At 37.3% G+C, this 12,452-nt stretch overlaps 1 protein-coding gene across 2 annotated transcripts in view; it reads left to right on the top strand.

Annotated features, from left to right (window-relative positions):
* SWC2 (DNA binding protein SWC2) overlaps positions 1 to 12,452 on the top strand; it is a 123,153-nt gene that overhangs the window by 30,829 nt on the left and 79,872 nt on the right. For both annotated transcript variants that reach the window (XM_089807426.1, XM_089807425.1), the window contains exons 4-6: positions 5,658 to 5,729; positions 5,817 to 5,857; positions 5,988 to 6,252. In XM_089807426.1, coding sequence (XP_089663552.1) covers positions 5,658 to 5,729; positions 5,817 to 5,857; positions 5,988 to 6,252 — 378 coding nt within the window. The remainder of the gene's footprint in view (positions 1 to 5,657; positions 5,730 to 5,816; positions 5,858 to 5,987; positions 6,253 to 12,452) is intronic.

Here is a 12,452-nt window from a genome sequence, read left to right as displayed (position 1 = left end):
ACCTATACTGAACGATTAATCACAAATATATCAGATAATGCCAACAAGAACGAAGATGCTGAATAAAAATAACCTTCAATCAATAATTGCCAAAAGATGGTGCTCTGATTTGCCAGATCTGAGCGAAGTGTTACAGGCGTCAGAATAGGGTGAGGGTTGATTCCCACCGAAACCGCAAGAGCCAAATAGGGAAGGTCTTTCACTTCCGAAATGGTGAACAATAGAGAATCCCAACAAGAATCTGCAGTATAGAGAAAATAATCCAAATTGCATACCTAAAGACTACCAACAAGCCGTGCTTAAATACCCGTAGGAAACTTTCCGAGGGTGTACAAAGATAGCCAACGACAACACAAACTACAGAAACAAAAATTAAAATGGGTCCGCGATATATTAAATCAATTGGCCCATTAACAAGGCTTAATTAAATACATTTATTTTATGATGGGGACATTACAATCCTCCCGTCCCAAAATTTGCTTGTCTTCAAGCAAATGCAAACTCTGTTCTAGGAAACTTTCCATAATCAGCTCCTCCAGTTCCGAGTCAGGCACTAAGTAGATCTTCTCGCCGAAGTAAATGATGTCATCAATAACTTTGTATTTTTCATTGCGTACATTGCCATCCATTAACTCGCATGCAAAAGTGTTCTTGGAATACTCAACCAATAGATGGGCCCGCCAATTATCCAAGGAATGTGGTGAGGTGTTGACTATCTCATTTCTACTTGTAGCGTCTGGGAGCAATTCTTGTTTAAAAATTGCCTTTATCTTCTTGATTGTGACTTCCCTTGATCCTTTATTTGACGTTCCTCTTATTAGCACCTTCTTGCCATCTATCTCGAATGAAAAGTCTGTCCTTTTGAAACTTTGGGTGTACTCGTCAAGAGTTTCCAACCATTGGATGCCCAAAATGATATCAGTATCAACCAAATCGATGACAAAGAAATCATCTACCATGGTATAGTTTCCCATGGAAATTTGTAGCCGTGGGATCACATAAGTGCAAGGTAACAAGGTTCCTTCTGCAACCTTAACCTCAAATCCTTCATGCTCAACTTCATGCTCAAAGATGAATTGATGAAATTGAGTGTAGCGCCACTATCAATCATGATTGGGACTCATTTTCCGTGAAGTGTACCACGAACCCTGAAGATACCGCTTCTAGTCGTTATAGTGAGGGTTGCAATGAAACCCCCTTTTTGTATCAGGGCATTTATTCTCTCCTGTTGGGTAATTTCTTCGTCAGTCATTGTAGGTATTTGTTCTTCATCATCATCAAGGATCACCTTAATGTAATGAATCTTTCCCTTCTCAAGGCAGCGATGACCAGTACCCCATGGTTCTTTGCATGTGAAACAAAGCTTTTTCCTCTGTACCTCTTGTCGAGAATCTTCATCAAACTGAGGTTTTTTCTGGATTGGCTCCTTGTCCTTGTCTTCTTGTGGGGATGGTGTTGGTGTAGCTGCATGAGTGCACACGGAGTGAACCTTTTGATGTAACCTCTCAAAGGCTCTCTCAGCCCATCCATGAATAACACAATTCAACATCTTTCAGAGATGTTTGTGACTAGTACTGACTACCTTTGGAACTCAGTGATGTAATTGTCTACCGTGCCCATTTGCTTTAGCTGAGCTAGATCTTTGAAGTTTAGCTCATGATCCTTCCCATCGAAACAGTCAATGAGTCTCTCAGTGAACTCGACATAAGTGGTCACTTGGTTGTGACCAATCCATGATGCCACGCTCATGCGCCACTCCTTCTAGATGAAGTGCTGCGAACTTGATTGCTTCCTCTTCGAGCATTGGATTGAGTTGGAAATAGGTATTTGCCTTTAGAACCCATGACTGTGCGGTAATGACTCCAGATCCATCAAATAGCGACAAGCTTACCTTTCCGATCTTTCTCCTAAGATCATCATTAAAATAACTTCGATTTCCCCTGCCAGAATATCTCATTCTTTGATCAACATAGTCTCTATAAGATATATCACCTTCCATATTCGCGTTTTGCCAATCTTCTCGAAGTTTTTCTTGCATTTCCTCAAAAGTGGGCTCTTTTCCTTGGCGTGGTGCTCTTTTCCTTGGAAGGAAGATGGGTATTGAGGGTCGAGAGCGAGAGGGTTGAAAGTTTGTCCTTCCTGAAACATAATCATCGCTATGCCCATTTGGTTCTCCTATTGTCTTTCCTTTGGCCAATTTTTTTAGAGTTTCTTGCATAAGCCTTAGGGTTTTGTTGATTTGCTTTTGGTTTTTGTTCAGCTCTCTTAAAAGATTCATGAGTTCTATCGTAGGATCCTGATGATCTGCCATTCTATCAATAGGGTTATTTCACCTTCTCCTTCGAGTATAAACTTGCATTCACTTCCATAGGCAGGCAAGATCAAAAGCTCTGATACCACTGTAATGTTCCCAAATACGTTCAACTTCGAATAGACGAGCATTGTAATGCAATGGACAAGCAAAGTGATGTACGACAAGGTCAGAATGGCATCCAGCCTGTGTGTGGCTGTACGGTTGAGTGCTTGGAGATTGTATGGTATCCTTTGCTGGCCGTACGATGGCTTATGAGGAGTCTGTACAATTGAGAGAGAGCAGTTGATGGTCGTACAGTATGCAAGGTGAGCAATACAGTGGTTGGGATATGGCCGTACGAAAGGCAAGGTGAGCCGTACAGTGGTTGTGAGATGGTAGTACGATATGCTTAAAGCAATCCGTACGATCTTAGGAGGCTTGGCTGTACGGTCTAGCAGGAGAGGCTGTACGGATATAAGGCCGTACAAAGCTTAGACAAGAGGGTGAAATGGTATGTACCTTGAGTGTTAGAATTGCGGATGGGGCAGAATTGATTCAGACCTATACTGAACGATTAATCACAAATATATAGATAATGCTGACAAGAACAAAGATGTTGAATAGAAATAACCTTAAATCAATAATTGCCAAAAGATGGTGCTCCGATTTGCCAGCTCCGAGCGAAGTGTTGCAAGCGTCAGAATAGGGTGAGGGTTGAATCCCATTGAAACTACAAGAGCCAAATAGGGAAGGTTATTCACTTTCGAAATGACGAACAATAGAGAATCGCAACAGGAATCCGCAGTATAGAGAAAATAATCCAAATTGCATACCTATAGACTGCCTACAAGCCGTGCTTACCCGTCGGGAAACTTTCCAAGGGTGTGCAAAGATAGCCGATGATGACACAAACTACAAAAACAAAAATTAAAATGGGTCCGAGATATATTAAATCAATCGGCCCCTTAACAAGGCTTAATTAAATACATTTATTTTATGACGGGGACATTATAAGGCATCTCCATAGCATAGACATACAAAAAGCATATATAATAGAGAGGTTTAACTTGTGATTTGTAGAAAATTAGTTTTTGTTGTTTAGATTCATATTACGCATTGCTTAAAACATACTTCATAGTGAATACTTCAAAATTATTAGGTGATAGTAAAATATGGTCCGTAATTTTGAGCAAAGTCAACAAATGAATTTGAGTACAAAGTTCCAAAAAATCAAATGTAGCCAATAACTACAACAATTAAAGCCATGCTAAAGGGAGGAAATCCTAATAATAAAGTTTCTGAGTAAGGGCCTCTCCCAAGTCATTCAATATTATAATGCCCCCTTTTGTAAATGCCCTAGTTTTTTGCCTTAAATCACAATGTCCAAGTAGAACAAGTAGGACAGAGTTGGTAACATCATATACCTAGTTGAGATATTGCAACTTGTTAGGAAATCATTGAAGCATAATATAGAAAAGAGATCTTCCTAAACTTTGATGCATCGATTTTTCCTACAAGGGTTAGGGACATTAATTCAATCATAAGATATTTATATTTTATTGTTGGAGTTTAACCTTAAGAGAGCTAGGATAAGGGGCATACTAGGGTGCCTTAAAATGATCATGTACCCTAGGCCCCAAGAGCAAATACCATCCCTCTTGATCATCATGTGGCCCTTTGCCGTCCATACGAGGTGATGTACCTAGTGAGGAATCTTGTAGCTGTTCCCCTCTTCCATGGTCACCCTTTTTCTCATCCTTATGACTACAGTTTCTTAGCCTAATAGTCAACCATGGTAAGGGTTTATAGATGCTACAATAGGGCATTTGAAATATCCTTTATTTCTAAGCAAAAGGGTGGGGCACTTGTTGCACCCCGTTGGCCTCATGAAACTATTTGTCATCACCATGAGATGACGTACTTAGAATAGGACCTCATAATTGTTTCCCCTTCTTGTATCCTCTTATTACCCCTACCATGGTTGATTACAACAAACATATATATTATAAATAATGACACATTATTGCCTAGATCGTACTCATAAAAGATCACATAATAATTTCATTTTCTTAGATTTCATATATTATCAAATTTTAATCATTCATACCAAATTACTGATTAAATGCAGAATATTTAATGAATTGATTTGAGACCTTATATCTTATTTCCCTTAATATTCCCCAAATAAATCTTTGCCCCTTTATATCATCTGATGTGAGAGAGAAGTCACTTCTCTTTATCATTTCTGCCCTTTAAAACAGTCACAAGCTTTTTCTAATTACCACCCTTCAAAAGAGTTGCAACCTATCATTATTTTTGCCCTTCGAGAGAGTCACAATCTATCATAATTACAACCATTTGAAAGATTCATAATCTATTACTGCCCTCTAAGAGAGTCATGTCCTCTCATTATTACAACCTTTAGAGAGTCATAACCCTTCATAGTTTCACCTTTTGAAGGAGTCACAACCTTTCATAAATACAAGCTTTAGAGAGAGCCACTTCCATGTTTTCTTCTATTAATTCGTTCTTGATTTACACCTTCCCTTTTTGCTCCCTACTTCCCCTCTTTTAAGATGAAGTTCTCTTCTCCTTTCTATATCTCTTGTTTGAGGGAGTCACCGTTTTTCATTGCACCTTTAGACCATTTATTAAACTTAACTAAATCCCCCCTGCCCACTCCCTCCCTTCCTCCAGCTTTTCAGATGAAATTCTCCTTTTTTTATATCTCATGTTTGAGGGAGTCACATCTTTTCATCTCATGCCTTTTGACCATTCATTGAACTTAACTAAACATTAGTAATCTTATGTTTAATTTTATCCTTTTATATTTACAATGTAAATTTAATTTATTATTATTAAATTCTATTTCAAAAAGGGGATATTGTAAATATAACAAGGATCCAAGTTGGTCTTTGTTAGGATCTCAAAATCCTCAGGCTCAAGAGATTCATCATTAGAAGCAATCCGCTCAGACATTGGGTCAATCTCATCAAGGTCAATTGGCATTTTATCCTCAGTCGGTTCCATATAGAAATTAGTCTTTGCTTTTCAAGTGAAAATCACAATGATTACAATTCCAACTAGTTGCAAGTATATTAAAGCTCCGATCTTGAGCTTATTTTAGCCCCAATTGGAGGTTGTAACTTGTGGTGAACAAACATCAAATCAATTGTCTCTTGTTGTGTTTCTTAGAATGCATGTGTTAAAAATACTTTATGTTCAAGCAGTTGAATCACATGATTTGCTCACAATGTCTCACCATTTATAGCTTTCTCTCATGTATAGGCATTTTCTGAAAAGAAAATATATGTTTTGAGTTGAAATGACCTGGCTATTTCGGAATATGAAATGCCTCTTGCAGGAGGAAAATGATTACGAATATGAACAAGAAGGGGAGGCAGTCGATGAGTTTGACAGTGATTTTGATGATGATGTAAGTGTGTTTTATTTGGTTTAGAGTAACTAATTTGAGTGAAGGGTATCTCTTTATATTTGGCTTTCCTTTTGTTCCCCATTTCAGGAACCTGTAGCAGATGAAGCGCCTACAGAGGCAGAAGAAAGGTATTTTTTTATTATTGATTTTTCATTTGCTTGCACCCATAAGTATGTGATGTCATTTATTATTGGACGCTTCACAGGATTTATCACTAGATACTCATATTTCTTTTTGTTGATGATCTCTGCTGTATAGGACTGTTAAGAAGAAGAAGTTCCTTCTTGGGACTGGGAAAGCTATTAAGAAAAAAAGTAAAAAGAAAGTTTTATCCTCTTTAGAGATTTCCCCTGAAACTGCAGAAGATTCTGCTCAGGAGTCAAAACCTGCTCACTCCAAAGATCAGGAGACTGCTATTGATCTGGAAGTAGAGAAGACAGTCAGAAAGTCTACAAGAACAGCAGTCATAGTGCGACAAGCTGAGCGAGAGGCTATACAGGCAGCTCTACAAGCTTCAATAAGGGTACTTATCTATCATTTGCATTTAGCATAAGAAGCTCTTTCCAAGATCATTTGCTTGCTTACATTGCCAATCATGCATGTATAAATTTAAATGAATTTTTCTGTTTTAAAGTTATAAATGGTTCAAAAAATCTTATTGTTCACAAATTTTCGTATTTTTTAATCCATAAGGAATATTTTGAAACATAAACTATTTAATGCAGTTAGTAATTGGCAAGATGTATAGGCATCACATAGTGCATAGGCTGGATATAGACTAGAATATCTGATACATGGTGACTTCCATCATCCTCCCTACCTGATTATTTGCTATGTTACCATTGACTTCATTGTGCTTCATATCATTGCATTGCAGTTCAAAAATCAGCGTAAGATGCATCAGTGCTATTTTTGGCACTTTTGAAACCTGATAATCCTTAGTATTGGTATTTATTGTCTCGTGAGGCCATGTTTAACCCTGTCTATATTCTAGCCCTGTCTATATTCTCGCCTTCTGTCATCTCTTGTTACCTCTCTCTGGATTGAATTGCGATCACAGTTTTAGTTGAGTGAACTAGTCATCTATGTTAACGTTTAGTGACAGAGGAAGCAAAACATGAATCTCGTATGCTACCACTGTTTACTTTGCATCACAGAGATATAAGCATCTGTATTTTGTTACTGATATCTGCTTTACATTACAGAGAGATATGCATCAAATTTATGTTACCACTGTCTGATATGTATCACAGAGATATGTGCATACGTACATATATTCATACTTACATATGCATACATATACGTATACATATACCTCTGTCATACACATGAATTATTGACAGCAAAGTAAGCATACTGTTGACCAACTTATATTGGTTGGGCTTCATATTATCAGTGACTTATTACTTGTATCTGGTTTCATACCCCGTGCTTTGCCTTTGTTATGTATTAAGCATTATCGGGCCCTTTGAGTTGTTATCGGGTAACGGCTTATATAATTTGTTTGGGCAGTTGTTATTAACTAAACGTGCCTCCGAAGAGGCATGTCCCTACATGGCTTTTGGGCCACGTAGAGACATGGCTCTTCGGAGTCATGTCTCTCCATGCATATATATATACTCACCACTGCTGCTGGGAAAAGTATTGATTCAAGGCATCTGAGTACCTGCAGTCAAGTATCAGTATTGTTTTATTGTTATCACCTTCACCTTTTGCTATACAGTGATCAGGAGATTTAATCATTGCCAAAGAAGGAAGACTGATAAAGATTTTGCTGCAAGCCACAGTAAAAGATAAGTACCTATATTTTGCATAAATTGAGAACTTATTTACAAGCATTTTGTTATTGTTTGTCTATAAGAGATCCACTATACTTAACATGGCATCAGAGCAGTATTGATAAGAAAACTCTTACAAAATATTAATTTTTAAAACTGAGCCAAAGTTAAAGGTAGGAAAAGTTTTTTTTTTTTTTTCAAGCATTAAAATGGTGAATCACGTAAGAATTCAAGATAGGCTAGATGGAGCATCAAACTTCTCATCTTGGAGAACCAAACTTAAAAATAATTCTAAGAGAGATGGAATTAGAAAATCACATTGAAACAAATTTACCCATGTCTGAAAATGAATCTGAGAAAGCAATATGGAAAAGGCATAATAATAAAGCAATGAAAATAATCATAAGATTCGGTAAAGGATCATATGCTTCCATCCATAGCCAATCTTAAAACCGCATTTGAAATGTTCTCCACCATTCAAAATACATTTGAAATTAACAATACAAGTAGATTGCTAACTCTGAAACAAGATCTACTTTATATAAAAATGAAAAAATGGAGAATCCATTACCTCTTACTTTCTTAGAATTACTGAATTAAAGGATCAACTCGCTACTATGCAAAGTGAAATGGATGATAAAGAACTAAGCATGATTGCTCTTAGCTATCATGGGAAACCTTCATACGAGGTTTAAGTTCACGCCCTGAACTCCCAAAATTTGATCTACTAAAGAATGAATGCACTCAAGAGGAGTCTAGACTAGCTTCCAGAGGTCTAATTTTAAACCAAGAAGGTATTAAGATAATATCTTATACTTTCTATAATAGTCAACTACTTGTCTGTAGTCTGTCTTTTAGTCTAGATAGGAATGTTTCCTATCTCGTCTCTTTTTTCTTCAGTCCAGATAGGAATGTTTCCTATCCTGTCTCTAGTTTTGTTTCTAATTCCGTCTTCAGTCTATGTTGTTTCTTTTAGAAACAACGTCCTTGTAATTCCTTATAAAGAACACATTTGTTCCTCTGTCAATCAATTCTCCGAAAATCCGTTAATCTGCCAACTCTTCTTGAATCTTGTAACATGGTATCAGAGCCAATACTTCAATTTTTTTCGAGAATTTTATAATTTCTTTGGAAATTATTTGCTCTAAAATTTTCGAAACTATCTCTCTTTTTTTTTTTGAAGTTCATTGCTGCCTGTTCTTGACTAGGGTTTCAAGAGACTGAAAAATCAAAATTCTGGAAGTTTTTTGGAGGTCGTTTTTTCTGCCCATCTGAAAAATGCAATTTCGTTTGGGTGTCTAAAGCTGCATTTTTTTACTGCTAAAAACCGGTGATTACTCTGCTGAATACTGAGTTTTGCTTGCGTTTTCCACATGATTTGCAAAGGAAATCGAGTCTACAACCTACGATTTTCATCAAATTTGTGTCGAGAATTCTCCTTCACGTTTGGAGCCGCAAACATCTGCCAAAGCTTCCTATTTCCACCTCAATCTTGCTGTGACCTCCACCCAACAGCTGTAGCCCTAAATCCGACTAGTTCTTGGTCTGGTTCTGCAATGTTTTTTCTCAAATCCACCATTTTTTCTACAACTATTGACCTCCATAGCCGCCGCCTGATATTTTGTTCGAAACCCTAATTTTTGGGGTCGAAAAAATATTTTGTTTGCAAATTCTTGGTGGGTTTTTCGAGAGCTCAATTGGGTTGTCGTCTATTTTTTTTGGGTGCCTCGATTTTTGTGCCTCGATTTTCGAGCCAGCAGATCCAAAAAACGACAACAGATTCCTTCTGAGTTTTTCGAGCTCTCTTTTGGGTCATTCTCTGATTCTTCTGGGTCTTTCGTATTTTTGCCTCGAAGAACGTGCCTTCACAGATTTTCACAGTTTTTCATTGAAAAACGTGCCATGGCATCTCTGACAAATATTCTGCTCGAACATAATTCCAAATTCAATGGTCGCAATTATGGAACCTGGAAGCAGCGCATCATCGCAATCTTCGAATATTGAAACACCGATCAACTTGTTCTGGGTGTTAAGCAGCGTCCGACTTCTCCGGGTCTTGATCAAGATACATGGGATCTGAACAATTGAGAGGCAGTAATGCTTCTCAAACTATCCGTAGCTGATGACCAGCTTTCTCAGATTCCATCCGGCAAGACAGCTGCCGAAATTTGGACACATCTAAAAGGTCTTCATGAGACTTCCGACAAGAGCAGAGCCTTCTTTCTGAAAAACACTCTGTTTTCTATTGTCATGGATGAGCGCATCTGGCTCCAGGCACACCTGAATCGGATTCAGGAAATCCGTGATCAGTTGCCATCGGTCGCAAGATGGAGGAAGAGGATATTGTGGTAATCACTCTTCGGAGTTTACCAAAATCCTATGAGCATTTTATCGAGACTCTCAACATCACATCTACTGGTGTTGATCTAAAGTTCACTGATCTCTGCACCCTGCTGCTTCAGCAAGATCGGTGGAAACAACAGTTTGGTAGCAGCTCCAGTTCCACCTCCACTGAGCAAGCCTTTGCTGCAAAATCTTTTCAACAGAACATTGGCAACCATCAGTCTTCTCAGCCTTCCCAGCATCAACCTTCTGCTTAATCCTTGGATGGCTCTACGAAGCAAAATGTACAGTGTAATTACTGTCACAAGTTCGGCCATATGAAATTCAAGTGCCGGAAACGTTTGGCTGCCCAAGCAAGGCAAAATGCTTCCCAGCCAACAACACAAGTTGTCGAGCTTCCTGATCAAGGCGAAGCTGCATTTTCGCCTTTTGAATCTGTTTCCGTTTTTTCTGGGTTTGTTGATTTTCTCCTCAAAAATCATTTCAAGTTGTCTGTAATACGCAAGGTTGCGTGAGATTCTGGGTTTTACTGTTTTTTCCACAAAAACGAAGTTTTGTAAATGCAACTTATTTTGAGTCATAGCACTTTTCTGACAAAGCTTCTTGGTTTCAGCATTCTGTAGATCCAGGGAGGGTCTTAGTTATCATAGAATATTCTGACATCCGTACGTTGACCATTAAGGGAGGGTATTAAGATAATATGTTATACTTTCTATAATAGTCAACTACTTGTTTGTAGTCTGTCTTTCAGTCTAGATAGGAATGTTTCCTATCCCGTCTCTTTTTTCTTCAGTCCAAATAGGAATGTTTCCTATCCTGTCTCTAGCTTTGTTTCTAATTCCGTCTTCAGTCTACGTTGTTTCTTTTAGAAACAACGTCCTTGTAATTCTTTATAAGGAACACATTTGTTCCTCTGTTAATAAATTATCTGGAAATCCGTTAATCTGCCAACTCTTCTTGAATCTTGTAACAGAAGGTAACATCCAAGCATTATATTCCAAATCAAATAAGAAAGAAAGTTAAAGAATAACAAGAAGGATTTCAACAAAGATCACAAATCTCACAAACAATGTGACTGGTCCAAAGTAAGATGCTTTAAATGCGATAAGCTTGGTCATTCCTATTATGTATGTCCAGGAAAACAAAAAATCCAAGCAGCTTTAGCAAAGGTTAAAGAAGAAAATAATGAGAAAATGGATAAAGAAAATTATGCATTTATAGCAGCTCTCTCTAGGAGTTAAGCACTAATCACAACACCTGGATCATAGATAGTGGAGCTTCTCGTCATATCTCCAGATTTAAGGATAAGTTTGAAACCTTCTCACATCATGAATCAGAAGAAGTAACTATTGGAGATAATTCCTCTCACCCTATTAAAGGAATTGGTACTTGTTCTATTCAACTGAATTCAGAAATCACACTTCAACTCAAGAATGTCCTATATGTGCTAGGGATTAAAATAAATCTTGTCTCCATCTCCGGACTTGCTGGTCAAGGGTACAAAATTGTATTTCCAGGAGATAGAGTTCTATCTTGGACAAATAATTCTTCTATTAAGAAAGCCATCTCCATTGGAGTCAGGGATGGAAGTCTTTATAAGCTTTGTAATAATCAAAATCCAAAGTTAAAATTAACCCTTAGTAATAATAAGTCAAATTCCATTGAAATCTGGCATAGAAGACTAGGTCATCTTAACTTTCGAGCCTTATTATCTATAGGTAAAATTGTAAAAGACCTACCAAATCTAAAAACAAATCATTCAAATATTTGTAAAAGGTGTGCTTTAGGTTAAAATACTAAACATTCCTTTCCCAAAAGTAATCATAAATCTAAAAGCATTCTTGAATTGATTCATACAGAGCTTTGTGGTCCTATGTCAATTCCCTCCCTTAATGGATGTCAAATCTATGTAATTTTCATTGATGATTACTCTAGGAGAACATGGATTTATTTTCTAAAACAAAAAGAGTCATTTGAGGTCTTATCCAAGTTTAAAGAGTTTAAAGCTTTAGTTGAAAATCAATAAGGACAAAAGATGAAAACCCTAAGGTCTGACAATGGGGGTGAATTCACATCTGATATCTTTAAAAACTTCTATATTTTTGTTCGGATTAAGAGGGAGTGTTCTGTACCGTATAATCCTCAACAGAATGAAATAGCTGAAAGAAAAAATAGATCTATTGTTGAGTCAGCTAGAGCCATGTTACATGATCAAAATCTTCATTACTCATTTTGGGCTAAAGCATCCAATACTGTTGTCTACATTCAAAATCGTTGCCCTCACTCTATATTAGAAAACACCACTCCAAAAGAAGTATTTACCGGTGTTAAACCAGATTTAAGCCACCTAAGAATATTTGGATGTCCAGTCTATATTCACATACCAAAAGAAAAGAGAAACAAATTGGAGCCTTCTGGAAAAAGGGAATATTCATTGGTTACAGTGAAACTTCAAAAGGGTACAGGATCTACATTCTTGGGCAAAGAACAATTGAGATTAGCAGAGATGTAATATTTGAATAAGATACTGCCTTTAAAATTTCTAGTAATAGTGATGAATCCATTTCAGAAGAAGAGCAAACTACAAAAATTGAGAGGGAGG

This window comes from Cupressus sempervirens, chromosome 10 (genome assembly GCF_028749045.1).
Source record: "Cupressus sempervirens isolate cs-2001-9-10 chromosome 10, ASM2874904v1, whole genome shotgun sequence".
NCBI lineage: Eukaryota > Viridiplantae > Streptophyta > Pinopsida > Cupressales > Cupressaceae > Cupressus > Cupressus sempervirens.
This window is presented reverse-complemented; position numbering and strand designations above follow the sequence as displayed.